Raw genomic sequence first — 26,811 nt, 5'->3', positions numbered from 1 at the left:
AAAAGATTTCTGCATTTGCAAGGCATAACAGTCCCACTTAGCATTAAGTGATGCTGAAGTCTACAAACCGTTCTCATCTTTATTTATAAAGGTGACACAATTGCTACCTGGGCTTAATCAGCAAGGCGAATTAAGTGGCACAGTGAGATAATGCTCGCTCTGCGGGCATCGCATAAGCCCTGCCACACACTGGGCAAACCAGCCGCCTGGCCCCTTGGGAACAAATGACATGGGTGTCTGCGTATTCCAATGGAGAGACATCCACCCACCTGTAGTGTGATTTTTGGAATGGCCTGATTAAATCAAGCAGCAAACTACAGGGCAGAACAGGTTGCTTATTGGCCATACAAGCAGCAATATTCAGGCAACTTGGTTCAAAAATGATGTGCCTGGAGCCAAGTCTACGGTTTTCTACTCGCTAACCAGTCCTTCAGCACCCCCCAACCCTTTCTGCTATGTTTTAGACCAGGGATGGGGATCCTCCTGCCCAGGGGCCTTATAAGGCCTCGGAGTCATTTGGTCTGGCCCTCTGAGCTTTTTTTGCTAGCCTCATTTGGCTAGCAGGGTGCTTATAATGACTGTTCAGATGGTCACACCGCTGCCCTTACAGCTCCTCCGAGCGTCCTCATGATGCTCCGGGCATTGCTGTAATCACCGGCAATTGTGGCCCCACCCCGTGTGACATCACATGGAGGAGGCGTGGCCTGCACCAGGCCTGCAAATAATGTTATATATATCAAAAGGTTCCCCACCCCTGTTTTAGACTCTGCTCATGCCATACCATATATTGCGCCATCCCTCAAACTTATTTTATTTGTGTCCTGGGCTTCCACGCCTCCTCACCCCAAAAGTGACAACTCTGTTTTATTTTACTGCTTTCCAAAGCTCAGTAGGTATTGTGCCATCTCCATGATACTCTAGCCCACAGCCTATGGCTAATATTTATGTGTGCGCTATTATCACGCATTTACAGATTTGTCCATTTGTCATATAGATGTGTCCACGTACACTATGGCTTCAGTCACACCAAATAGCCCCTCTCGGCAAACCAGGTTCCTGGATGACCCAACTGGCGCCGAGCGTCTTTCTTGCTCAAAATGTGCGTTATATTCACAGAAATAAAACAGCTGGGAGCGTACTTGGATTCATTTGTTGTGCGAGATTTGTACATTTGTTTGCGAATGAGTCTGAAACTGTGTAAAAAGGACTCCGAAGCGAGCAGCCGCGGTTTTCCTCGTCATCTGCAACTTTGTACGTGTGTAAAACCAATTCCTGCGCGGTTAATGCCGCAGCCCAGCGCCTCCTGTACAGGGAGTGAGTTTTCGCTGCGCCTGCGATGCGTATAATATGCAAAATGTAAAGAAACAGACGGTACACTATTCCTCTCTGAGCGTCCCAGTCGCGCCAGACGTCTGACAGCGTATAAACGCTAGGTGTATGGGGACACATCTGTAGGTCCCCTGCCCAGTTGAGTCTACAGGGCCTGATGCAGCGGTGGGCGTAAAATTGGCATACGTTGCTGCAGGAAAGCGTGCATGGAAATAATGCGTACATTTGCCCATACGCAGAGATGTAGGCTCCTTCTTGAGCTGCACTAAACACTGTGTAAGCTTTTAGTTGTTAGCCCTGGGCACTTGCACCTGCCCTATATTAGGAGGAAAGATGCCCTCCAAACAGGCATATCCTGGCTTCCGCCCCACGGTAGACACGCCTCCTCTGGACTCTGCATACGTGAGAACTGGACGTTGCAACCCGGTTCCGCTTACCGGTCATAATTGTAGATGCGATGGAAATGCAGAGAGCACGTCACTCAGCATGTCTCGCTCATAATGGCGTACGCTCGGTTCTGCAACATGCGCTGTGGGAAAACACGCAGGATACGCTCCGCAAGCAGGCGTGCGTTCACTCGGGGCCTGATTCTGAGTGCCGGAGTATGAGGACATCCGCTGCGGCCAGACTTCCTACCTTACGCTGATGCGGTTTTCCGTCCATCTATGCGAGTAGCCGCACTGCGTCATTGCGTATACATCGCTCCTCCTGTTTTACCGGCAGCACCTATCCTCATTAGTATCGGCACATGTACCCATCCCATGCTGGGTGTAAAAGATCCATATGAAACATCTATCACAGAAGTAGAACAACGCGCCCACAACACTCCCACGGTACTCGATCTGTTCTACACGTGCACCCGGCAACTGCCTACTAGTTGCCGCCCGGAAAAGCCCATTTCACGAAAGACTGTCTCTTCCGGAGGGGATGTAGTTTAAATCCCGGCCTACGGAATGCCGGCGCTGGAAACCCGACACCAGTCAGAATCCTGGCGCCGCATCCCGGTGGCAAGTAGTGCGGTTAAGGATAGGCACTGGGGGGGAGGGTTAAGACACCTACCAACAGGGGTCGGTATCCTAACCCTGTCGGGATGCCGGCATCGAGAGCCTGACCGCCAAGATCCTGCACCCAACCCCTCTCGAGATCCGTCTTGTGCGGAGCTTATCTCAGTGGATTCTTTGTGCGACGCATGAGCAGGCCACCTTTGCTGCTTTAAGAGCGTGCGCGGTCTGCAGTAAAACACAGGATGCATCCGCTTTTGAACTTGCACCTAATTCACAATCGGGGCTCTTAGTGTTCCCAATAATTAGTCAGTGACCTTAACCACTGTACTGCGTTGTCCGCAGTGTGTTCCTAGTATATGATCTTATTTTAGCTGTGGTGAGATGTACAGCAATACGATCCTCTCCGCAGCATAATTTATGCTCATGTGTTTTACTATATTATCGCAGGCATCATGTGCAAGTTCACCTTTTGAAATAAAGCATGTTTTCCCTGGCAATAAATAGAAAAGTGTCTTATCTCCCGCTGCCAGCGAGAGACAATTTAAAGTTCAGGGTAGTCGGCAGTGACGTGCCGGACCCGGAGGTCTGACTTCGCTGTCCTATCAAGGTCAGAACATTACAGACTTTCATTTAAGGTGGAACTAGACGCCGGTTCCAGTAGACTGAGAGTAAAAGTGCTGCTGCAGCTTCCGTTCACAGAGAGCCGGTGACCTTTATTGTGAATTGACAGCTGCATTTATGGGAATATTGGTTTAGCCTATGCAATGAAAGCTTCTATTGTCTGTGATGTCACTAGTATTGGGAAATCGTATAGGCTGCCTCATCAAGACAGTCTGACCCGCCCACAAGATGACTGCCTTCACCCTGTGTAATGAGACTGGGGGGGGGGGAGATGTACCAAGCCAGGGGTCTTCAACCTTGGCCCTCCAGCTGCTGTGGAGCTACACATCCCAGCATGCGCTGCCACCTTTGTGATACAACAGCATGCTAAAAGTATGGCAGTGCATGCTGGGATGTGTAGTTCCACAGCAGTTGAAGGGCCAAGGTTGAAGACCCCTGTACTAAGCCCTGGATAAATTACAGGAGCTGATTGCCCCAGATTGCCTTATACTATATGGAGGATGTGCCAACAGGAAGATATATATATATATATATATATATATATATATATATATATATATATAATATAGCCATGCACAACATTCTGCTGATATAAAGATCAAACACACTGAACGTTTAGCATCTCCTCTACTTGCATCTTTTTTTCTTGTCCCCTCTCTCCCAGGCTCCCCTAACAACAACAGACACCGCCATTCTCTCCGGGAGCCTCTCCACGCAAAACGGCAATGGCGGCGGGTCAATAAACTTAGCTTTGAGACGAGTGACCTCCGCCAAGGGATGGGGAGAGGTAAGCAGCGTGAAAGATAACAGCGGAGATCTCTGCATCCGCTCGACCAAGAAAATAGCCAGCTAAGCAAAAGAAACACACGCAGCGCATTACGAATATAAATTGCAAAACAGAACCGACGGAAAGGTAGTTTGCAAACTGGTGTTTATATCATTACGGCCGTCTACCATCCTGTCGGACACAATAGGTTTTATACATCACTGCCTGTGTGTGAAGGATAATACTAAAGGCTGCCTCTCATGTACTATAACAGCCGGTGTCTGTGTAGGCGATTAGGGCGTAACCATTACTACCAAGGTCCCCCAGGCTGCTAGTTAGTAACTTCTAGAACAACAAAAAGGCAAAATATGCTTCATAAAGAAATGATATTATAAGGGATATGAGAGAAAACAAAGCGTTAACAAAGGTTGCAAACTGATATTTGTGAAGTGTGTGTTATGATTATTGTAATAAATAGCAAATTTATGCTGAGCAGAATGTACATTACAGTTTGGTACATAAGGTGCCGTTACTTTGATTTATAAACAAATTGGTCGTTAAAACTAATGCAACCAACTTTTAAAAAAGTTGCACATAGACTTTCATTTTTCTGTAAGTTTTATTAATGTTTGGAACTTGATACACAAGTTTTTGGGTTTTTTTGCTTTTTATATATGTAAAATAGGTCAGATGGGTACATAAAATTGCAACTGTTTAGCTGTGAATCCTCCCTGTTGCTCCCATTACTTCTCTAGACCTCCGGTGACCTGTCATATAAATAGCTTATTTCCGTCTGTAATGTAGCAGGTATAAAATGTGGTTTCTGGAGATTGCACTTGCAGCTAATGCACAGACTTGCTGTAGCCAAAGGCGAATATGCATAAAGGGAAGAAAAAAACAAAAATCCCCTAATGCAATAATATTTCTTAACCTAGCGGAAACGGATCTTGTTGAAGATTTTTTTTTTTTTATTTACCACGGCACCAAAGTAGCCTGAGTTTTCCTATAAGTCCTCCCCCCCCCCCCCCCTCCCCACCCTGTCTGTCATTTTTTACTGAGTATATAAATACTGCAACTTTAACAAGCGTTTAGTACTGCTGAGACTGGAGAACATCAGATTAACATTGAGAAGCCGCTCTGAAAGTCACCGGCGCTAGAAAATGAGACCGTGGAAGCTCTCTCTCCAACTTCAAAGGCAGTTCTCAAGCAGAACTGCTGACATGGTTTAACATGAGACTCCGGAGAGCAGTCCCGGGCCACCTGTGAGACCTGAAAAACAGTGGAGTGTAACCAAATGGAAATGCAAAAAAAAAAAAAAAGCAGCAATTCATCCAAAGACCCTTAATTAGATTCAGAGAGGAGAGTCAGTTATCAGACAGCCGGGTCTCCTCCGGAGAGACCTCTCCTCTTTTATTCTAGCGTACAGTTGGCCCAGAAAACAGAGGATCTGCTGCCAGCTCCAGAAATGAGATTGAATCAGATACACCAGTTATAATTTAAGGGTTGAATGGGGCGGTGGCTCAGGGCCAGGTTTGGGTTTTTTTCTTCCCATTCAGGATGAAAGACGACGACTTTTAACTGATTGCATTATTCAGGAGCCTGATCTCTCTGGTGCGTGGGGGGGGGAGGTGAGGGGGCGGTCTTTGATTTTAAGGCAGGGACATTAGATGCCAAGTGTCAGCTGTCCCAATGACCGAGGGTACAAAGTATCAAGGAGCCAGTCCCTTCGTTTTAATTAATGTTTTGTTTCCTGTGCTGTAGATTTCATGTTCAGTAATATGTAATGGTGCGATCCATATCCTTAATGAATTATATGCACTGATATCTCCAGCTTAAGAGGTTCACTCTGCAATATTACATGTAATCTCATTACACACCATGGATCATAATTGGATTTGCAGTCATTTAAAGCATTGCTGACGGCTTTCTTTAAACTATGTTCTTGCTCTAATGGTCTAATGTGCTGCTTCGTAATATCCTATGTTAAGGAACAACAGCAAGCTGAGAATTAATGATTATATACTATCCAGTTAAGAGTTTTAGTACCTGCATTTAAATAATACATAGAACGGGGCATGGCCAACAAAATACCCCAAAAAGCAGCGCCAGCTGATCTCATAGTTTGGGTGCTGTTGTTGGCAATGGAGAGGAGATGATGTAAGTGAGGAAGGGAAGGGAGCTCGACTCGTGAGCTTACAATCTAAAGCTGTGTACACACCTATAGATATATCCGTCCATTCTGTCTGGTGGGAAGGAAAATCTGGTCAGTTTTCCAGTTTCTGCTGGCAAATTTCTATTGTTGTTTGCTCCCATATATTACCAGGTTTTCTTTCCCACCAGACAGATATATCTATAGGTGTTTAGGCCGCCTAAAGGGCAGAGACAGACAGACAGGGGACACAGAGAGCAAGGAGCATAGGGCGCTGGAGGGATTTAATAAAGAAGTGGGTTTTGAGAGCCTGTTTGAAGCTTTGGAGTCCGATATGGAGAGGGAGAGAGTTCCAGAGGTGAGGACCAGCATGGGTAAAATCTTGGAGATGAGTGAGAGGAGGTAATCCGATGGTAGAAGAGGCGGCATTTATTGGCTTTTTGGAGGGTGGACGGACATGAGATTGGAGATGCAGGGTTGAGAGAGATTGGATGAGAGCTTTTGAGGGATCTTGAATACCTGCAGGCGCTTGTCACTACACACTAATGACTCGTACATCTTAAACACGATTTAGAGGGTATCCATGTAAAGCCGCGTATCCACTTGTTGATATAAATCGACGATTGAACGACATCGTTATCGTTCATTTGTTCATTTATCGTGCAGTGGATATGCCGGCTGCGCGCTGCCGCTGGTCGTTGTCGGCATCGCTCATCGCCCAAACACGATGGTCATCCTGACGATATATCGTCAGGTTGAGCATATTCGGGGATGAGGGAGGGTGTCTGCACTGAATGACATATCGTTCAGCGTGGGCACTGCACAGTATAATGAACGACTGAGCGATAACTATCTCGTTATCGTTCAGTCCTTCATTTTCGGCAAGTGGATACGCGACTTAAGAATTGCACCTATTGTCACTGCAATTGTCTGAGTCAGGGGCTTCTCTTTTGCAGATAGATTTAATACAGTGCTGCAGTTTCAGACCACAGTTTATAGTACAGTAAAATCTTTTTTATGATATTTGTTACTCTGTGCATGTCCCAGCTGGACCAAGATCCCATGGGGCCCTAGGCAACACACTGGGCCACTTTCCCTGATCCAGATCCAATGGGCCCTAGCCATGAATTTAGGTTGCTAATTAATAATCTGACCATGGTACATATGAAGAATATTATCATACATGGCTTATACATTATATACAGTGAACACCTTAATACATATTACAGTGGTGCAATCCCTTTAAAGCACTAGACGCCTTATTTAGTGAAGATCAAATCCTGCAAGAGAGAGACAATTAGCACCTGTGACTAAAGGCCCCTATACATCAGCAATTGATTGCCGCAATCGTGCAATCGATTGTGTATAAAAATCTTTCCCTTTTTCAATCAATTGCACGATTGCGGCAATCAATTGCTGATGTATGGGGGCCTTTAGTCGATCCTAGGCCCTAAGACATTCCCAACTCTAAATCTTCCTTCATTTTTTTATTTTTGCAGTGCAACCTGGTTTTACCACGGAGCAAAAAGGCGTCCTCTAGCCTATCAGGCCCCAAGTGGCGATAGGCTTGAAGAGTGCTAGTTGTATTTGCTGTTTTTCAGTGAGGCGGTGGAGTGGGTTTGTTTATGATTGGCGATGAAATGTTTGACCTCTGCTAATTGTACCCATCTGTTTATTTCTTTTCTTTGTTTTTAGTTAGAGTTCGAAGCTGGCGATCTTCATGGGCCCCTGTTTGGATTTAAGATTTTTCGGAATCTTGCACATAAATGGTAACTTGTCGCAAACGTGCTGTATTTTCATGTCGCACGACAATATACTACTATAAAATTAAAATATATGCTATTTCAGGCAGGGATTGTATTTTGATTAATTACTATACAGAATGTAAGGCATTCTATTGAGTGGCTAGTGGGTCCATGACTCATGCAGCCCTCAGTGAGATCACATGTAGACATGCGGACCAAAGATATCCCCTCCCAGCCATGTGAGTGACTCTGATGTCACAGAGTGAGCGCTGTGCATTTGCCACCCTCTGTGTAACGTGATGTCATCTGATGCTCCTCCACTACAAATCCTGTGCAACCACTTTCAAGGCATATGGAATCATTATATCCTCCTCCGCTTCTGTACAGGGAATATTTGTTTTCATTAGCATGCTGTACTAATGTAGTTTCTTTCTGTAATATGGCCCATCATCCACGGAACCGCTACAACAGTGCCTCCAGTGGTCATGAGGAATATCTGTTTGCATTTTCCAAGCAGTGACTTTTGCACCAAGCCGTCAGAGGGACTTGTCGTATTCATCAAGAAGATCGTATAAAATGTATGCTGTTTTTTGAATCGTGATGTTACTTACATCCCTATGATCAGAGTCTAACATCAGTCGCCATAATTTAGTCAGTAGGAGAATGCCGTGGAGATGAAGATTCCGTCGTCCCGCGCTTTCTATGGGCTCACAAACAGCTAAAATGTCGAGTAAAAAAAAAATCGGGGGTCTCGCGAGATAAAGTACCAAACCAATCAGCTTCTGTCTGTCACTTTACAGGAATGACTGTTAGGAGTTGATTGGTTAGTACTTTATCTCAGTCCACATTATCTCCCTCCAAGGCTTAGTACATTGGTCCCTTTATGTTGTGTTCTGTGCCCTGAAAGTTGCATGTGGCCATATTTCTGAGCTATCAGAGCCTGCTCCTCTGCACAGTGCCAAGTCTTCATGCTGGGTCTCCCAGTATTCTTATTTATACCACTTCATCTCTATGTGCGATAGAATGCTTTGTGTTTATTAACAAATCTTTATTAACAATTACTTGTATAGCGTGCAGCATATTCCATGGTTATTATTTATAGTTCTTATTCTGTGTGCACTGACAGCTGCATAATACCGCTTCCCTGAGTTTGTACATTGGATACAGTCCCTATTATATGTCTGTATACTGTATTTTGTATACAATGAAATGTAATGAAAAAAAAAAAAAGTTAAATTCAGCAGAAACAAAGATGCCAAAGTGAGTTTATGGAATTTTGGGAAAGTTTTTTTTATACATTTTTTAGAATCTAGGGTCTTTTAGGCTTCCAAATATTTAACAAAGGGCATTCCGAGAATAAATCGGGGATTTATCCAGCGTCGCTTAACGGATTCGGTAATACTGCCGCCGGCTTTGGCAGTAAACTACATTTTAAACGTCAAAAAGCTGAGCTTTTTCATCGCTTGTCAGAAAAACAACATGCAGATTGCGTAATGCCTTACCTGCTTCACGATAAAGCACTGACAAGTATGTTTGTCCTCAGTGTATGCTGATGGAGTGGTCAGTTACTGCAAGACATCTCTGGCAAGTGAACAGTTGATACATTGCGCTGTTCCTTTCACTGCAATGAGCGGCCAAACAGGATGTGTCTTAGCGCTGAGCAAAGTCAAATACTGATAAATCTTCCTTTTAGTCACGTTTTGGAAAAAAACGTACAGTACCTGAGGTCCTGTCTTTAGGTTCTTCGACGTCTAACATACTTCTAATGCAGATCCATTAACTCTCGCATGCTCCCTCTGTATATCTGATCTGATGACAGACCGAGTTTGCAGTCATTTGTGGATGGTAGTATACGAGGGCTGATTGAGTAAAGAGACTGCCTCTGTTTTTCTGTCCCATAGGTAGACGTGGCTACGCTATGCTGGTTATTGTGAAGCTCATACATCGATGTGTCCGAACCTGCGGTTGGACTGCCGTAGTCCTCTTTGTTTGGTCACAGCGAGTGGAAGATCTGCGTACGTTTCGTCATGGCGGATGAGGTTGACGTGTCTGTGAGATTACGTCAGAGATGCGTCATGGAATTTTGTGTTAAACTTGGAAAAAGCGGAAATGAAACTCCATGAAACGTTACGGGAAGCCTACGGTGGAGTAATAATTAGCCCGGCTGTAGTATTTCGGTGGTGGAAGTACTTTAAAGAGGATAATACACGAGTGTCTGATGAAGCACGTTCTGGGAGACCATCCACCGCGGTTACAGATGTCAACATTGCCAAAGCAGCGGAGATGTTGCAAAATGGCAGAAGGTTAACTTTACGCAAACTTTCGGCTTCACTTGTCACCTCATTCCAACGGGTTCAGCATATTGTGACAAAGGAACTGAAAATGCATCAGGTGGGCAGCCAGAAATCTCACAGAAGAACAGATGCAACGACGGGTTGAGTCATGCAAGAACACAGGTCGAATGTCGGAGAGGACACCCGATTTCCTGGCATCGATTGTGATGAATCGTGGTCCAGTGTAGGAAACACGCAAATTCGCCTGTGTAAAGTAATTCTTCTGCTGTTCTGTGATGCGCACGGTATGATCCTACAGCATTGGGTTCCTGGCGGACAGACCATTAATGGTGACTACTATGCAAACGTCCTGAAAGCCCATTTGCCTGGAGCCATGAGGAAGAAAAGATGACATCTGCTGAAGAAAGAGTCTTTTTTGCTCCAAGACAATGCCCGACCACATGTTGCTCCTGTTGCATTGGCAGCACTGACTGAAATGAATGGGACAGCACTGGCACACCCTCCATATAGCCCGGACTTAGCGCCCTGTGATTTCTGGGCAGTCCCGACCCTGAGAAAACTGCGCGGAGTTCTCAACAGATGGTGAAGTGAAAAATACCACAGCTGCTACACTAACGGTGATGTCACAGAACCGTCTACTGCACGTCTGCGAATCATTGTTGAAACGCTGCACAAAACGTATTGAATGTGAAGGACGCTACTTTGACAAAGAAAAATGTTCAGGTCCTGTGGAATCATCTGATTCTGAATAAAACACATTAGTCTGATTACTTTTCAATCAGCCCTCATATTTTTAAATCGATCTTATTTTTAACTGTAGTAATATGCATAGGACACAATAATAACACCCATAATAGATTAATGTTTGATAATATGGTTCTTGCAGATTTATAGGTGTCATAATACAAGCATTTATGAAGTTAGTACTCCTTGTTGTGTGTTGTTGATTTAAACTAGTTCTGCAGACAACCGGTTCCTGTCCACTCAGTAAGAACCGAATGTCTCCTGGCTGGCATGCAGAATTTATCACCTGGCTCTCGGATCTCCATTGTCTTTCATACATAACACCAGTGTGCCAGCTACTGTCTTGTGTCTTTGCGGTTAAGCAGATTCTCTTTGTCAGCAGTGTTAAACTGCAGCTTTAAAATCCATAATTAGGGTCATTTGGGCAGGAAAGTAAGGTCATACATTCACCGGCTGAAATGAGCTGCACTAGATTAATTTTTAAGGTACTTTGCGCTTGCGAGAGGAAATTTATTTTCCATCCAAAATAAGGGTATGACCCCCATAAATAGTGTCAATGTTAGACTTTGTTATTTAGGTCGCTGTTTGTTTAACATCAGCAATATTCGAGTTGTATATACTTCTTGCTCGCAGCTGGTTATGTAGGGCACTGCTGTCACACGCAGTGTCTCCATGCTTCCAGTAGAGGGCCTACTCTCACTTTTGAATTGGTAAAGTCTGTATTTGCTTTCTTTTATGTGGTGCAACTGTCTTATACAGTCTTCACCAAAGCAACCAGGCAAAGCCTGGGATTGTGTAAGGGTAAAAGTTTAAAATCACTTTAAAATAAAGAAAGCATGCACAATGCAATTTGCAAGTGTCCGCAGCGGTAAAACCGTTTTGGGCTGATGCAGAATTTAATGCAAGTCCGCTCAATACCTTTTAGAAGCACCCGATGTTTTAATCTGCACATGCATCCGAGACGCACTACGTCCTGATGGTTACCGCCGGGGGTCTCTGATTGGAATTGCATGGAGATCCATGCAATTCCAAGAGGCGGTCCTGCGTCGTGACTTGTGGCTGGTGTTTTTGCCTGTTTATCAGACTCTGTTCCAATGGTACCGTCGACCTTGTACCGTCAGACATTCTGAGCAACCATAGGTTTGCTCTAATGTCAGGCCTATATACGCTCGATTGTGCAACTGTTTGCGCACCGCAGCGGATTACAGCCGGGTCCGGTGGGTGTCTCAGTAGACCGCCCATCGGCTGGGACATTGGCATATATTCACAGTAGCAGCTGCAACTATAGGTTATGTCCTTAGTTACAGAGCTCACTACTGAGTTCCATTTGCCTCTGGAACCAATATTGGCACAAGAACCGTTGGGAGCTTCATGGTTTGGGTTTCCATGGCCGAGCAGCAGCACACAGACCTCACAAACATCGGTATAGGTAGCGTAGAACACGTTTTAAATCGCTCTTAGTTGTCTGACAGACCTTCCGGATGCCACAAATGTGTTCTGATTTCCATAAATTTGGGTGGAGGAGGAACTACGGTTTGGGGCTGTATTTCATGGTTTGACCCTTTTAGTTCCACTGAGGAGCAATTTTATTCCTAGAGCACACAATGATATTCTAGAGAATTATTTGTTTTCCACCTTTGTGGCAATAGTTTGCGGAAGACCCTTTTCCTGATTCAGCATAGTCTAGACTCAGTGCACCAAGCAAGGTCCATCAAATCAAATTGGTTTGCTGTAGACCAGTGGTTCTCAACCCCAACCCTAAAGTTGCCTAAAGGTCATGTTTTGTGGCTTTCTGTCTGTGGAACCAGGCTGGATAATTACTGAACCAGCAATATAGATTAACTCACCTGTGCATGATTAATGAAATGCTGAAAACATGACCTGTTAGTGGCACTTGTGGACTGGAGGTGAGAACAAGCACGTGAGCTGTGATTTTCAGGTTCCCACATACATTTGGCCATGCAGGAGTGCTTATTTCTTGCAAGTAGTATTCACTTTTGAGTGAATTGTGTCATTGTCTAGTGTGTATGTTCTGCCTACACCACCGTTCTTACTCAGGAAAATATTTAACGTACCCTGGGGGACTCGTGGGGCGCACATTCGGGGAACTCGTGGGGCGCACACCTCAGCCAGGAACAGAATTTATATATGAAATCAGTGGATGGAGTAAGTTCCTTTTAAGGACCAATATTTAAAAGATAAGGAGTTAGAAAAAAATCCAATCTGTATGAGATGAATACAAAATATATGTATGTGTCATGTGATTGCTGGCACGGGGCAATGTTCTGCAAATCTCTAGAGAGGGATAAAGTGACCATTTAACGTGAGACTCCACAACATCTCGGATGCCGGTTCCTGGAGGGTACGAGTTTCAGGACTGGTGTTTTCAGTCCCTTAGAGACCATAAAGCACAGCTTGCATTGTATTTCTGCCTGCAAATGAAGGAGAGTCATTATATAAAGGATTCCTATATCGCTAGGGATTGATATGAGAGGGGGTAGTGAACTGTTTGTTCCACATTTATTTATAGAATAAACATATCCCTAGTGAATTGATGTGTGTGAGGTGTTATGAATATTGGCTCAGAAAGAAGATGGCTGTCCAAACTATAGTGCAAACGTGCATTATACTGGTGTAGCTTAAATCCAATGTTGAGTGAGCGTTAAGTTCTAATCAACTTAGGGATGGTGATCGACGGTTAACGACCATCGATGGTAGAGATTCAATGCTTCTCTCATCGATGGCACAGATCCCTGCAGTGGTTTTTACCTCCCTTGTGCCGGGACATGGAGCATAGCTCCGCCCCTCTCACGCGGCCCAAACTCTGCTACACTGCTTGGTGAGTAAGAGACCAGGGATGACCCTCAGTGGGCGAATCCATTGATGCTTCCTCGTCGATGGATTTATACCATCAAGGTTAGCCACCAATGGTACGATCGACCCATCGATGGCCATCCTTAAATCACATACAATCCATGCAGTCTGTAATTGCAAGCCATCATTGTATATACCCAAGCTTTACACAAACAAGAATTCATAGCAAGTCCAACAGGTTTGTGAATATAGTTTCCTGTGTGCAGAAGCCAATTTTCTTGTGCTCAACACTACAGACCTTGCGCCATTATATAGCCACCCTTCTGTTGTTATTTAGCCAACGGGGCTCGTGATTTATTGAAATGATATATTATATGGAATCCATCAACCACACAGTGAAAGAAGCCAATTATCTGCCTATCTGTCCACTAGGCACTGGTGAGGCCCCCGGCACTTTGTGAAATGAGATAAAGGGCTGGCAGGGGGGCATTTTTAGGGATGCTGCATCGCGTTTCACTTTAATATTGTGCTTCAGCGATGAGACACATTTCCTGGCACAGTCCCAGCAATGTCATAAAACGTTTCACGTAAATAAATGACACTTCTTTTAGGATAGACACGGAAAGAAAACGTATCTTAAAAGGGTATGGTTCTGGCAATGTTAGGAAGTGGGGCCCGTGCACAGTGCCCCCTCCGACCTCCCACACTACTAGGTGCCACTCAGATTTGTGAATGGTGTTTCCCGGGAGCACTTGATGGGGTGGAACTAGGACCGAACTCAGGATTTCTAGAGGGGGGGGTTTCCAAATGTTTGATTTTAGAGCGAGAGTGGCCAGTCCATGAAGAGGGCATAATTAGCACTTAACCGGTTATAATATGCGTCATACAAATGCAGCGTATGTCATAATTCTGACATGTATAGACCAGCAAACATAGATAATCCATTAGATGCTGGCACCATTCCAGAGCATGGGAGCAAGTCCAGAAGTTTGGTGGAACAGCAGAAGACCCTAGCACCAACCCTGGACGTGCATGTCCACATTGTTCGCCTTGTGCACTGGATAATGTATGTTATACAGTATTAATAATCAACCCTATAGATGGTCTATAGTAGTTCACCCCTAACAGTGCATGTTTTCCAGACCTCCTAGATGGTGCACCGGTGTAATGATTTCTGGCTCTTGTAATTATGTCATTTGTGATACTGAGGCCTTTAAAACATGCAGCTCTACTGAAATGTATACTGATATTGCAATCATGGTGTGGGCTGGTGAGGAGGGTTTCCAGGCATCTGGAAACCCCCCCTCAGCCCCTCTGCGTTTTCCTGTGAATTCACCCGCTGCTCCTCTGCTCCCTTCCAGCTCACTCAGTGCCAACTGCGTATTGCAGTTCTCCTCCCGGGGCATCCGACCTGGCCTCACAACGATGGTTGCGCGACATCTAGACAAGAACACGATGGGTTACATACAGTGGCGCTGGGGAATCCAGTCCGCTATGAACACAAGTATAGTCCGGGACACGCAAAGCAGCCACTTCACTATGGCGCTACAGGTGAGGCACGGTTACATGTTTGTAGTGTGGGGGGTGGGATTCCCTGAGAATAGAAGTGGTATAAAAAAGGGGTAAATGTATTTATGTGTCTGCTGTAATTGTAGCATGCAGGGCCCTGTGAGTGCCATTATTTTCCTATTGTAAAACATTTCCACGGCGTCTTGAAAGTTGATTAAAGATTCACGACCAATGCAGGGATTGTCCAACGTTTCAGTTTAATCATGCAACTTTCAGCAGGGTTTTCTAATTAAAACTGAAACATTGGGAAATACCAGCCTTGGTTGTGAATCTTTAAATCACTGTCAAGACCCTGGATTGGCCGCATGGGGTGGAAGTGTTGGGCATTGTGCTGGGGCTGCAGTTTTACGGGTGAATGAAAGCGGTTTAATTCTATACAATGGCCCTTTCACAATAGGCCCAACCAAAACCACTTTAAAGGTTTGCTTTCTCTATGAGCAAGTCCACCGGCCTTATGAGCTGACAGTTCATCGGACCCACTACATATGGAAGTAGGATTGAAAGGGAGTTTGACTTTTATTATGGGGCGGGCAATTATGTAAATCATAATTGTTTTCATTTATTCTTAAAGAAAAAAAAAAAGTCTTGTGTCTGCTACGTATGTGCATAGAATTGCTGTTTAGGGTAGAGGTCATTTAGTATAATGATCATTGTCATCTTTTTGGGACGTGGAGTCTGCTGAATCACTTGTTACTAAACTATAGCCTTTATAGATTTTGCATGAGTAAATTATTTTCAATTATTTATGCTAAGACAGAAAAAATTCTGCCGAAATACTGTGTCTCTGATTCTGTGCACTATCTATAACTATCTGCTCGCGGACAGGAAGCAACAGAGACTTTTTTATTCCTTTCAGAGTTTTGTCTTTCAAAGCTGGTTCCACTCCACTTAAGTTAAATTTGAAAGACCGAGTATAATTAAAATCCAAATCACTATAACCATTATATGAATGTTTTATGCCGTTCAATTATACTCTTTAATAAATGTGCATTTTATTATTCCTTTTTGGGCCGTTTTGGCTGATGCATAGCTTTCTGCAAAACCATAAATATAGAAGTGCACTACATTAAAAATACTAATGTACAGCGATTCTTGTAGGCTCCCATCAGTGGCTCCTGCATATTGTTCAACTGCTAAATGGATTGCATCTATAGGCTACTTTTAGAAGAACGAGCCGCTGCCTGTTAAGTGCAGGTGGTCGCATCCTGAGCGCTGCCCATTACATCATGTTGCACTAACGCATTTCACAATAACTGGGGGTCATTTTGAATCGTGTGATGATAGAACATAGCTGCAGAAGCAATGCTGCTTATAAACACATCCTTAAGTATTGTTCTCCCTTGCATCTGACTAGAGGGATATTTAATCTCCTTCCCAGCTGGCATGCTCATACAGTTAAAATTTCAATTAAAAAAAAAACACACACACACAGAAAGACGCGTTGGGGCTTTATAGCTGAAGGAAGGTTTTATTAGATTGCTTTTCCCTTTAAACCCCTCAATTCATACAATAAAACGCGGCAGGTTGTAGATAACAAAGCAATTAGCAGACTTAGCTCTGGATACAGGAATCTGACGAGAGACGTTGGTTTGCTCCCATTGTCGGTGCGTCAGTTTTCAGGCGCTTTTTAAGATGTTTTGTCACCGGAAAAGGCCCTTTTTTGGTCTTCTCTTGTCACAGAACAGAATATAATATTTCAGTCATGGTTGGATTTAAATGTAGCCCTGGAAGCGATAGACCTTTTCTTTATCACTGACGTAGCCTACAGTATATACCGCTTAAAACTACCTGTAAATTAAAGGAAACTTCTTTTTCCAAATGATCTGTCAGAGCCATGTAAGGCTAATAGCCCTGATATAGTCAGCAGGCACAGGAAAAATGTTTGAGAAATGACAGTTGGGAGCTGATTGGCCGGAGCACCATTTATCATACGCAACGAGTTTTATCACTTGTTGCGTATGATGAATCTCGGTGATAAATGGGCCTCACAGAGTGGTGCAGTTGTTTTCCAATACTGGGATAGTCATATGTTAACAAACTTCTCCATGTAAGACCTTTCAGCCACAAACATGACTGTCATTATTAAATTTCAACTAAAATGATTTACTTGTGAAATATAAATTGCTGTAAGCCTCTAGGCACCTGTAATGAGCACTACGCTACACTCTCACAGTAACCCCCAAGCCACCCAAAATGTCCACATTTGTTTAAGCTCCGCCTACTTCTGTGGTAGCCATGCCCTCTTCTGGTTCTGTGGTAGCCCCGCCCTCTTCTGGCTGTATTGAAGGCCCGTCGCCTTCTGGTTGTGTGCAAATCACGCCCCCTTCTGGTTGTGTGCAAATCCCGCCCCCTTCTGGTTGTGTGCAAATCCCGTCCCCTTCTGGTTGTGTGCAAGGCCCGCCCCCTTCTGGTTGTGTGCAAGGCCCGCCCCCTTCTGGTTGTGTGCAAGGCCCGCCCCCTTCTGGTTGTGTGCAAGGCCCACCCCCTTCTGGTTGTGTGCAAGGCCCACCCCCTTCTGGTTGTGTGCAAGGCCCGCCCCCTTCTGGTTGTGTGCAAGGCCCGCCATGTTTATTTTATATTTTTTCAAGGTCTGGGAATCAGGACAGTTTAGAGATATGAACAGGGTTATGGTTTAGCACCCAACAAATCCTTGTTAGTAGTTAGCTTATGTATATTTATAACTGGTTTCTAACACTGCTGTTATTTGCTGGAATAATTATAAAAAATTTTAGTAGCACAGTGTAAATGCAGATGGCATGTTATGTTTTTTCAGCTCGGAATCCCCCATTCCTTTATGATGCTCAGCTACCAGCACAAATTCCAAGACGAAGATCAGACCCGACTTAAAGGATCTATAAAGTAAGTAGGGAATATAAACCTCTGTGTCTCTGGCAAGTTACACTGAACCCAACTTGGTAAGAAATGGAACATAACATAATTATGGAAGCCGCCCAAATGTCCAGACATTTTGGGTGGCCCTTTTACAGGCTGAACGTGCTTTTTATGCCATTTTTGATTTTTCTAGGAACTGAGTCTATAGGTTAATGTTAGTTAAGCCAACAAAATGGCTACCTCCATGGTAAGTCAGTGGTAAATAATGGTAGAGATTACCACGACCAATACAAATCTAAGTGACCATATGAGAACTGTGGGCCTGATTCAGAGCCGTTCGTAAGCGGCCGCTCATTCGCTCCGAGCGATGTTCGCACAACTGCGCATGCGTATGGGTTGTAATACGCATGCGCGAACCAGTCATTGCGGTCGGAAATTGTGTGCTCGCAAAATAGTGAATGCTTGCTGTTTTGAGTGACAGGATGAGGCGTATGTGGGTGGTAACAGGGGAAGGTGCTTGAAAACGGGGAGTGGAGATCCGACCGCAGGCGTGCCAAACGGTCAAAACGGGCGTTTTAAGGGTGTGCATAATTAACAAAGCAGCGTCATCGACCACGTCACTTGGTTGTTTCTTAGCCTGAACTGTTCGCATGATTGCGGTAGGAAAATCCAACCACAAGCACTGCCAGCAGTTCAGACGCCTTTTGATGTACTCGATTAATCAAATAAATAGCAGAGATGACGTAGGATGCGAGCGGCCAGGGGGCGTCTTTACAAAATAGCGAGCGCATGTTCCGTTCGCTCACTCAGACATAGAGGCGTCAACAGACCGCAAAGAGTGAGCGCTCAATTTAAATAGCCGGCCCCTTTTTTGAAACGAGCGAGCGCAAATAGCGTCCGGCTCTGAATCAGGCCCTGTGTGCACTGTCTTTTTACATTACCACAACGCTGTTTAGAAGTCTGGGTAAATGGAAAGACTCACTGTGAGGAAGGAACACGTGGTATTTTTGCCTCTATGTGAGTACTAGGGTTGGTATTTGTTAGGGCACTAATGTATAGCTAGACTTTTACATTCATCTGGGTTTCCATGAAACAACTAAAACATTTACTGTAAATATTGTATGGCACAAGAAGGGTTCCATCGTATCATATGATTTAGGACCAGGGCAGTCGCTGCCATGAGGCAAACCTAGGGCACCAGTGGTTACAGCCAGCTAAAACATTGAAGGAGTAACAGACTTATGGGGTCTATGTAGTAAACTTAGGAGAGAGAGAAAGTGGACGGAGATAATGTACTAACCAATCAGCTCCTGTCACTTTTCAAACTTGGGGAGATATATTATAGCAGCACTTGTCGTGCACTATAACGCTTCCTGCTTCAAAGTTGAGATGTTTTACCATCTCATCGGCCGGAGTGGGGGAATAACTCCCCCCTCCGGCGATCCCCGCTAGAGACCACAGCGCATCACCCTCACTCCCGGCCGGCCTCCACTGAGCATGCGCGGGATCTCGCAAGCATCGCAAAATCCTGCGCGCAGCTCCGGAGCCAGAAGCAGGGACAGTGTTGGGGATAGGGCATCGCCAGCTGCAGCTGACTATATCGATGGCTGCAGCGGACGGAACGGTCAGGCGAACTGACCGTTCATACATAGCCTTGCCCATCGTCGCTTCGATCTTGTAGACAGCAGCGCCGATAATGATGCATCCTTGTCAATTACCACCCAGCCCTCCATTTAATACATAGGGGAGAAGCGGTATCGGCGCACATAACATGCGCTAATGCCGCTTCGGCAGTTAATACATCTGCCCCACTGTGAAGTGACAGGAGCTGATTTGTTGGAGCTTTTATCTCTCCCCACTTTATCACTCTCCAAAGCTTTGCACATCTTCCCCTTAGGGGCATATACAATTAGGAGCGAGGTTTTCTCCCCAAAAAATTACGCAGACCTCGTGGAATACCACAGGAATGTGCGCACCTGATACCCGCGTTGTTCAATAAAATAAAATAAAAATTCCATGCTGGGTTTTCAGCACTGAAAACCCTGTGGTGCGGAAAATAAAAATACCGGTCTGGTGGTCTCCACGGCTCCCGGTCATCTTTGAACGGGGGAGGGGGCTTCTGGGAGTCGGAGGCTACTGGGAGCTGTAGTTCTCCCTGCAGCTGCCTCCGGAGGAGCTTACACACACTCTCATATACTGACACAACGTACTTACACACACCGCTGCTGCAGGAGACCGGGTCCCAACTCTTGAGGGAGAAGACAGCACTTCGGAGGGTGAGTATTTACTAACTAAGCTAACTGGAAACTTGTAATTGCTTAATTAGTCATTAGGAGGGGAGCTGCCGGGATCCCAGAGCATTTTTCCCAACCATTTTTCCTAAAAGTATGGATTTTAGGAAACATTGGTCGTGCTCTGGAGGTGCTCAAAAAAATCAAAAACCCAGCACCTTATTGAATAGCGAAAATCCCGCTCCTGCATGAAAACCCTGCACCTTAATGAATAGCAAAAACCCTGCACCTAATAGGAAAAACCCCGCACCTAATAGGAAAAACCCTGCACCTTATTGAATAGCGAAAATCCCGCTCCTGCATGAAAACCCTGCACCTTAATGAATAGCAAAAACCCTGCACCTAATAGGAAAAACCCCGCACCTAATAGGAAAAACCCTGCACCTTATTGAATAGCGAAAATCCCGCTCCTGCATGAAAACCCTGCACCTTAATGAATAGCAAAAACCCTGCACTTAATAGGAAAAACGCCGCACCTAATTGAATAGCGAAAATCCTGCACCTGCATGAAAACCCTGCACCTTAATGAATAGCAAAAACCCTGCACTTAATAGGAAAAACCCTGCACCTAATTGAATAGCAAACATCCTGCACCTGCAGGAAAAACCCTGCAGTTGCGGGATTTTTGCTATTCTCGCACCTAATTGAATATACCCCTTCATCTTTCTCCAAGGTTTAGTACATAGAGCCCTGTAACTTTCTGTGTGTCACCATCATAGGGGAGAAGCACCCAGCAGCTTACTTGTGAAGCGGTCAGCTACAGCTCCTCCATATTTGCGATTTCAGCTATGTTGTCGCATACACTCATAGGTTGTTTCTCTGGGAGTGGGATCACAATACTCGATGGGGAGAGGAGAGTGATGCCTCTATACCATGTGACAGCCCAGATTAGGACATGCGGGTAAAGCGCTGTTGATATATTTACGGTGCCATGCTCTTAAAAAAAAACCGGGGCAAACACATAACTGGCATTACCCAGTCACCTAGATACTCTGTCCCGTCTCCTGAATCAGAGTGGCTTATTTCACATTGTGATATAATTCTGGCTCCCAGCCGTTAGCTTATTACTCCCACAGCTCTCCAGTTATAAAAATAGCCGCAATAAAACCTCCACATTCTATTTGATTTGGGCTGACGTTATCCAAGAATAATCAAACTGTAACTCGATAAAGTTGATATCATTCGAAACTCTGACATTGTCCATAAAACTCAAATATATTTCTGTCCCATCTGCGCTACATTGTAACTTGTATATATAATATATATGTCGTTTCGCCCTCTTGGCGTCCCCTCTGCAAAATATATCTGAAATGTTATGTAACAGAATCCCCTGTATCTGTGGCGAGCGTGCGTGACATCCGGGGATTAGACCTTGCTCGCAGTGAGCTATGAAGCTGCTCACTTAATCACTCTGTGTCAAGACTGTAAAAATGGGAATAGAAGGTTTCTTTTTTTTTTTTCTCTCTCCTTTCTGAAGCTTTCTAGCCCCGTGTGTCGGTCGATGCGCTGACAGTGAATTATGAGCCTATTGCAATCCAATTAGGATTAACCCTGTGGTGCTCCGCTAGTAATGTTTTGATTATTTCTCTCCCTTGCAATTGATTCATGTGTTGTATAATCCCCTCAATGTCAGTCGCGTGAGAAGTGAAGTCAGGAGCTGGGCACTGCAAGGGACCGTGCTAATCAATTTAGTGGGCTTCTAAGAGGTTCTAAGGGAACGGGCGCATTTAGGCTGGATTGCTTATCCCAAAAGGGAGAACTGTTTAATTGATTACGTTCCTCCAGATTGTCTGGATGTCATTTGCAGGACGGAGATGTCTCTCTTAGTGAAGCTGGCATTCTCTCCAGAGATGGCTGCGCTATGTCAGTGCAAGATGATAACATATTCCTCCTAATACCAGAAGCAGTCACAGTGTCATCCTTATTTTAGGGCAGGTTCCTTCGGGGCCGTGGTGGAGTACGGTGCCGAGAGGAAGGTCTCCAGGCACAGCGTATTAGGAGCTACAGTGAGTGTCGGCGTGCCTCAGGGGGTGTCTTTAAAAGTCAAGTAAGTCGTTCTCAACTTGTTGGTTTTCTGAATTTCAGATTTAGAGTTCATGTCAAAAAAATATCTCAAGCGTGTTTATGTAATCCAATAGTTAAGACTTGGCACAAACTAAAAAAAAATTAATAAAAAAAGCATTATATTAACTGTGAACCAGAAGAACCTATTTTGTTGCAAGAACAAAGTGTAAGGTATAAACCGTGTACTTTTTGCAGGAAGGTTTCTAGCTTCTGTCAAACTATTGCATAATCTGCTGGCATTCACTATAGTGGCCATTGTCGGTTGTGTTTGTCCCATAATGCACTTTGCTTCTCTGAAAGCCCTCCCCGACACTATATGCTGAACCTAGAGGGCGTGGCCTAAAGGCATTATTGAGTGTGGTAGGTCAGGATTGTTCGAAATGTGGTCTTTATAAGGTGAAAGGGTAGGTTGTCACAAACCACAAAGTTTGCTCTTGACGTATCTAAATGACATCTAGTATATATTTTTCCCCTGTAATAGATGCAGTGTTTGAGGTTATTGTGCCTTTTAAGGCATTAATGTTGTTCAGTATGATAAATGAATGGCCCAGTCTCGTTCTGTAAGTAATGGTGGACTTGGAGCTGTATTAACCAGGCAGGAATAGAAATGAGGACTATTTCCCCCTAAGCCACTATTTATATTTACAGATGCGGCCTGGCACACTACAGGTCGGGCGTACATTCTGCAGCTAGCGTGCAGTTACCGCATAGCGTTACCTTTTTATTATGCTGTTGGGTGAGTTCCAGTGCACTCTCCCAGTCCATAGAATGGGCTTTAAACACAGATGTTACTGCATATTGGAAGGGAAAATAATCTGGACAAAAAAAAACACAAGAAAGGGGGCGCTATACTAATTGAGGAACAAAAAAATATATACAGTGAATTTTGATAATATAGATAATTAAATTAATAATGACAAAAATATATTAATATTATTATCAGTAATTACTATAAGTGAGAACTTTAGAGATTGCTGCTACCAAAGGAGGAGCTGAATCTCCTAAAAAAAAAAAGCAGAAGAAAGAAAAACACAATAAAGGAGCGCTATCTCTAAAGGACATAAAAGTGACACAGATGAAGAATATAGTATAATGTAACGTCCTCATTAATTTGATAACCACTTGATTGCATTAAAAACATATATTTAATAAAATGGAAAGAAAAACATAAGGAAGGCAATAAAGAAGAATAATATGGGATAAATATACCACAGTGCAATGACAGCGAAGAATTATTATAAAGGATTAACATAAAAAGTAAGAATCTGTATGAGGCCTAATACATATCAATCACAAAGAAAAGAAATAAATGAAATAAATAGCAAAAAACAAAACAAAACCCTATTTGTCCTCAGTGTCAGGATCGTGATTGATCTGCAACTATGTTGCCAATTTGATTATAATACCAGATAATGTTACCAGTTCCTATTTGCAGTGTTATTTAGTTACAAAGTAAATCTCTCCTGTTTCAATGCTTGATCCTGAACATCAGGATATTACATGGATATAACACAGACACTGGCCAGTGAATGGAGGATTGAAAGGGTTAAAAAATCCTATTGCAGAGACCTTGTAGTAGTCCACAATTGTGTTAAAAAAGAGTCAATGGTATCCAATGTGATGACGTTTAATGGATTCTTCTCTTTAAATATACTTTAAGTGAAAAGATGTGTTTCAAGCTTTAAACACGGTCTATGAAGCCAGTAACATGAAGTGACTGCACGGAGAAAATGTCAGCGCGTGCTTAAGTCAGATAACTTCTTGTAAAATGGTTAGGTCTCTACCACTTGTGTGTGTCAGGTACCTTGAAATTTTAGCTCCGATAGCCAAGCGGGGCTGGTCCAATTCGAGTGCACTCGCGACCAAACACCATCCAAACGGGACCTCTAACCTCTCAGACGGTTTCTCTCTACACCCGGGCTGTCAGGCAGTATAGAGTAATAGAATAATAGCTCTCAGAGCGTTTGTCTCGTGCTCTCGGTGGCTTGAACAGATGGAAGGACCGTGTTAAGCGGTGAACAAGTATAGTTCTAAGTGGTCTCAGTGTGCAGCAGGAGGTGAAAGGGGCTGGCTTGATGCGTTTCTCCGCACTTGCCGTTTCCTCAAAAGCAATATCCCCAGTAGGAGAGTCCATTGCTATAAATACCACAGGTGTCCAATCAGAATAAGTAATTCACACCTGGAACTTTTCCTCTTAAGCATTGAAACTTAATTAGAACTTGTGTATGTATACTTCTAATTTGGTTAACATAGTTTAGATAGGGAGACTTCCATCATATTATAGGTAATCATAAATGTGAATCCACATATAAATAATGCTAGATATCAGATCTAGATATAAGAATTAACACCAGATACATTATTAACACAAATAAATAATGATATATAGAGAAATAAGTAAAAAATAAATAAAAACAAATATAATATTAACTATATAAAACTACAAACATCTCTCTCCCATTGCAGGGAAGTTAATTAAGGTTATTCCCCAATTTAAAATTTATGAGAAAACATATATATATCCTGCTTGAATGTTTTCATACCATGACATTACTAAGATGTCAATTCATATTATTAATCTCTAGCTAATGCAATACCCTAAAGGAAGGAAAAATAGCACAATTCACCTGAGTATGTATATAAATACATGCATGTATTGGAATTAAATTCTTACATATGATCTTAAAATAACCTTACTAACTAATAAAATGAAAGTTGACATAAAAACTACATCAACGTCCAATTTAATGTGCTCCATCCCTTAATATTATGCTCAATTTTAGTTATCATCAATGAATAAAAAATGAAACAACTGTAAACACAGATCTACATAGAATCTTCACATCATTCTTCAAAAATCAGTCCAACAATATACTACTAGAGTATATATGGCATGATTATCAAAAATAAGTAAATAATTGCAATAATGAGAATGACACTTTAAAAATTGTTGAATTTGCATGACCTAAATGGAGGAGAGCTGAAAAAAAGTGGACAGGAACTCCCATAAGCAAACACACACACATGTACCTGTATATGCACATGTGAATAATGAAACTGAAATACAGAAATGGATAGGATACCACGATCTACAGGATTACCTACAGGGACCTGTAATCCAATCCAATAGATCATGGGGGGCTGCATTATATGTGGCTCAAAAGAGGGGGGGGGAAGGGGGAGGGGAGAGTCTGGGAGGAGGAAAACCGCTGGATAAATCCCCCCCCCCTAGTAATGTCATGGTATGAAAACATTCAAGCAGGATATATATATATATATGTTTTCTCATTAAATTTTAAATTGGGGAATAACCTTAATTAACTTCCCTGCAATGGGAGGGAGATGTTTGTAGTTTTATATAGTTAATATTATATTTGTTTTTATTTATTTTTTAATTTATTATTTCTCTATATATCATTATTTATTTGTGTTAATAATGTATCTGGTGTTAATTCTTATATCTAGATCTGATATCTAGCATTATTTATATGTGGATTCACATTTATGATTACCTATAACAGTGTTGGCTAACCTTGACACTCCAGCTGTTATGGAACTACATAACCCAGCATGCACTGCTACAGTTTTGCTATTAGGGCATGCTAAAACTGTGGCAGGGCATGCTGGGATATATAGTTCCACAACAGCTGGAGTGTCAAGGTTAGCCAACACTGACCTATAATAAGATGTAAGTCTCCCTATCTAAACTATGTTAACCAAATTGGAAGTATACATACACAAGTTCTAAATAAGTTTCAGTGCTTAAGAGAAAAAGTTCCAGGTGTGAATTACTTATTCTGATTGGACACCTGTGGTACTTATAGCAATGGACTCTCCTACTGGGGATATTGCTTTTGAGGAAATGGCAAGTGCGGAGAAACGCGTCAAGCCAGCCCCTTTCACCTCCTGCTGCACACTGAGATCACTTAGAACTATACTTCTTCACCGCTTAACACGGTCCTTCCATCGGTTCAAGCCACCGAGATCACGAGACAAGCGCTCTGAGAGCTATTATTCTATTACCGCGGCTTACTGCCTGACAGCCCGGGTGTAGAGAGAAACCGTCTGAGAGGTTAGAGGTCCCGTTTGGATGGTGTTTGGTCGCGAGTGCACTCGAATTGGACCAGCCCCGCTTGGCTATCGGAGCTAAAATTTCAAGGTACCTGACACACACAAGCGGTAGAGACCTAACCATCTTACAAGAAGTTATCTGACTTAAGTACGCGCTGACATTTTCTCCGTGCAGTCACTTCATGTTACTGGCTTCATAGACCGTGTTTAAAGCTTGAAACATATCTTTTCACTTAAAGTATATTTAAAGAGAAGAATCCATTAAACGTCATCACATTGGATACCACTGACACTTTTTTAACACAATTGTGGACTACTACAAGGTCTCTGTGCAATAGGATTTTTTAACCCTTTCAATCCTCCATTCACTGGCCAGTGTCTGTGTTATATCCATGTAATATCCTGATGTTCAGGATCAAGCATTGAAACAGGAGAGATTTACTTTGTAACTAAATAACACTGCAAATAGGAACTGGTAACATTATCTGGTATTATAATCAAATTGGCAACATAGTTGC

General features: G+C 43.4%; 1 protein-coding gene across 1 annotated transcript in view; it reads left to right on the top strand.

Moving 5' to 3' along the window:
* Positions 1–26,811, top strand: part of DNAJC11 (DnaJ heat shock protein family (Hsp40) member C11) — a 163,226-nt gene that overhangs the window by 108,300 nt on the left and 28,115 nt on the right. Inside the window, exons 6-10 of the mRNA XM_088447767.1 lie at positions 3,619–3,741; positions 7,565–7,638; positions 14,828–15,017; positions 17,809–17,894; positions 22,089–22,205. Of these exons, the coding sequence (XP_088303893.1) occupies positions 3,619–3,741; positions 7,565–7,638; positions 14,828–15,017; positions 17,809–17,894; positions 22,089–22,205 (590 nt within the window). The remainder of the gene's footprint in view (positions 1–3,618; positions 3,742–7,564; positions 7,639–14,827; positions 15,018–17,808; positions 17,895–22,088; positions 22,206–26,811) is intronic.

The sequence above is a fragment of the Taudactylus pleione genome, unplaced genomic scaffold, assembly GCF_031769625.1.
Source record: "Taudactylus pleione unplaced genomic scaffold, aTauple2 ptg000437l, whole genome shotgun sequence".
NCBI lineage: Eukaryota > Metazoa > Chordata > Amphibia > Anura > Myobatrachidae > Taudactylus > Taudactylus pleione.
Note: the sequence above shows the minus strand (reverse complement) of the source record. Positions and strands in the feature narration are given on the sequence as shown.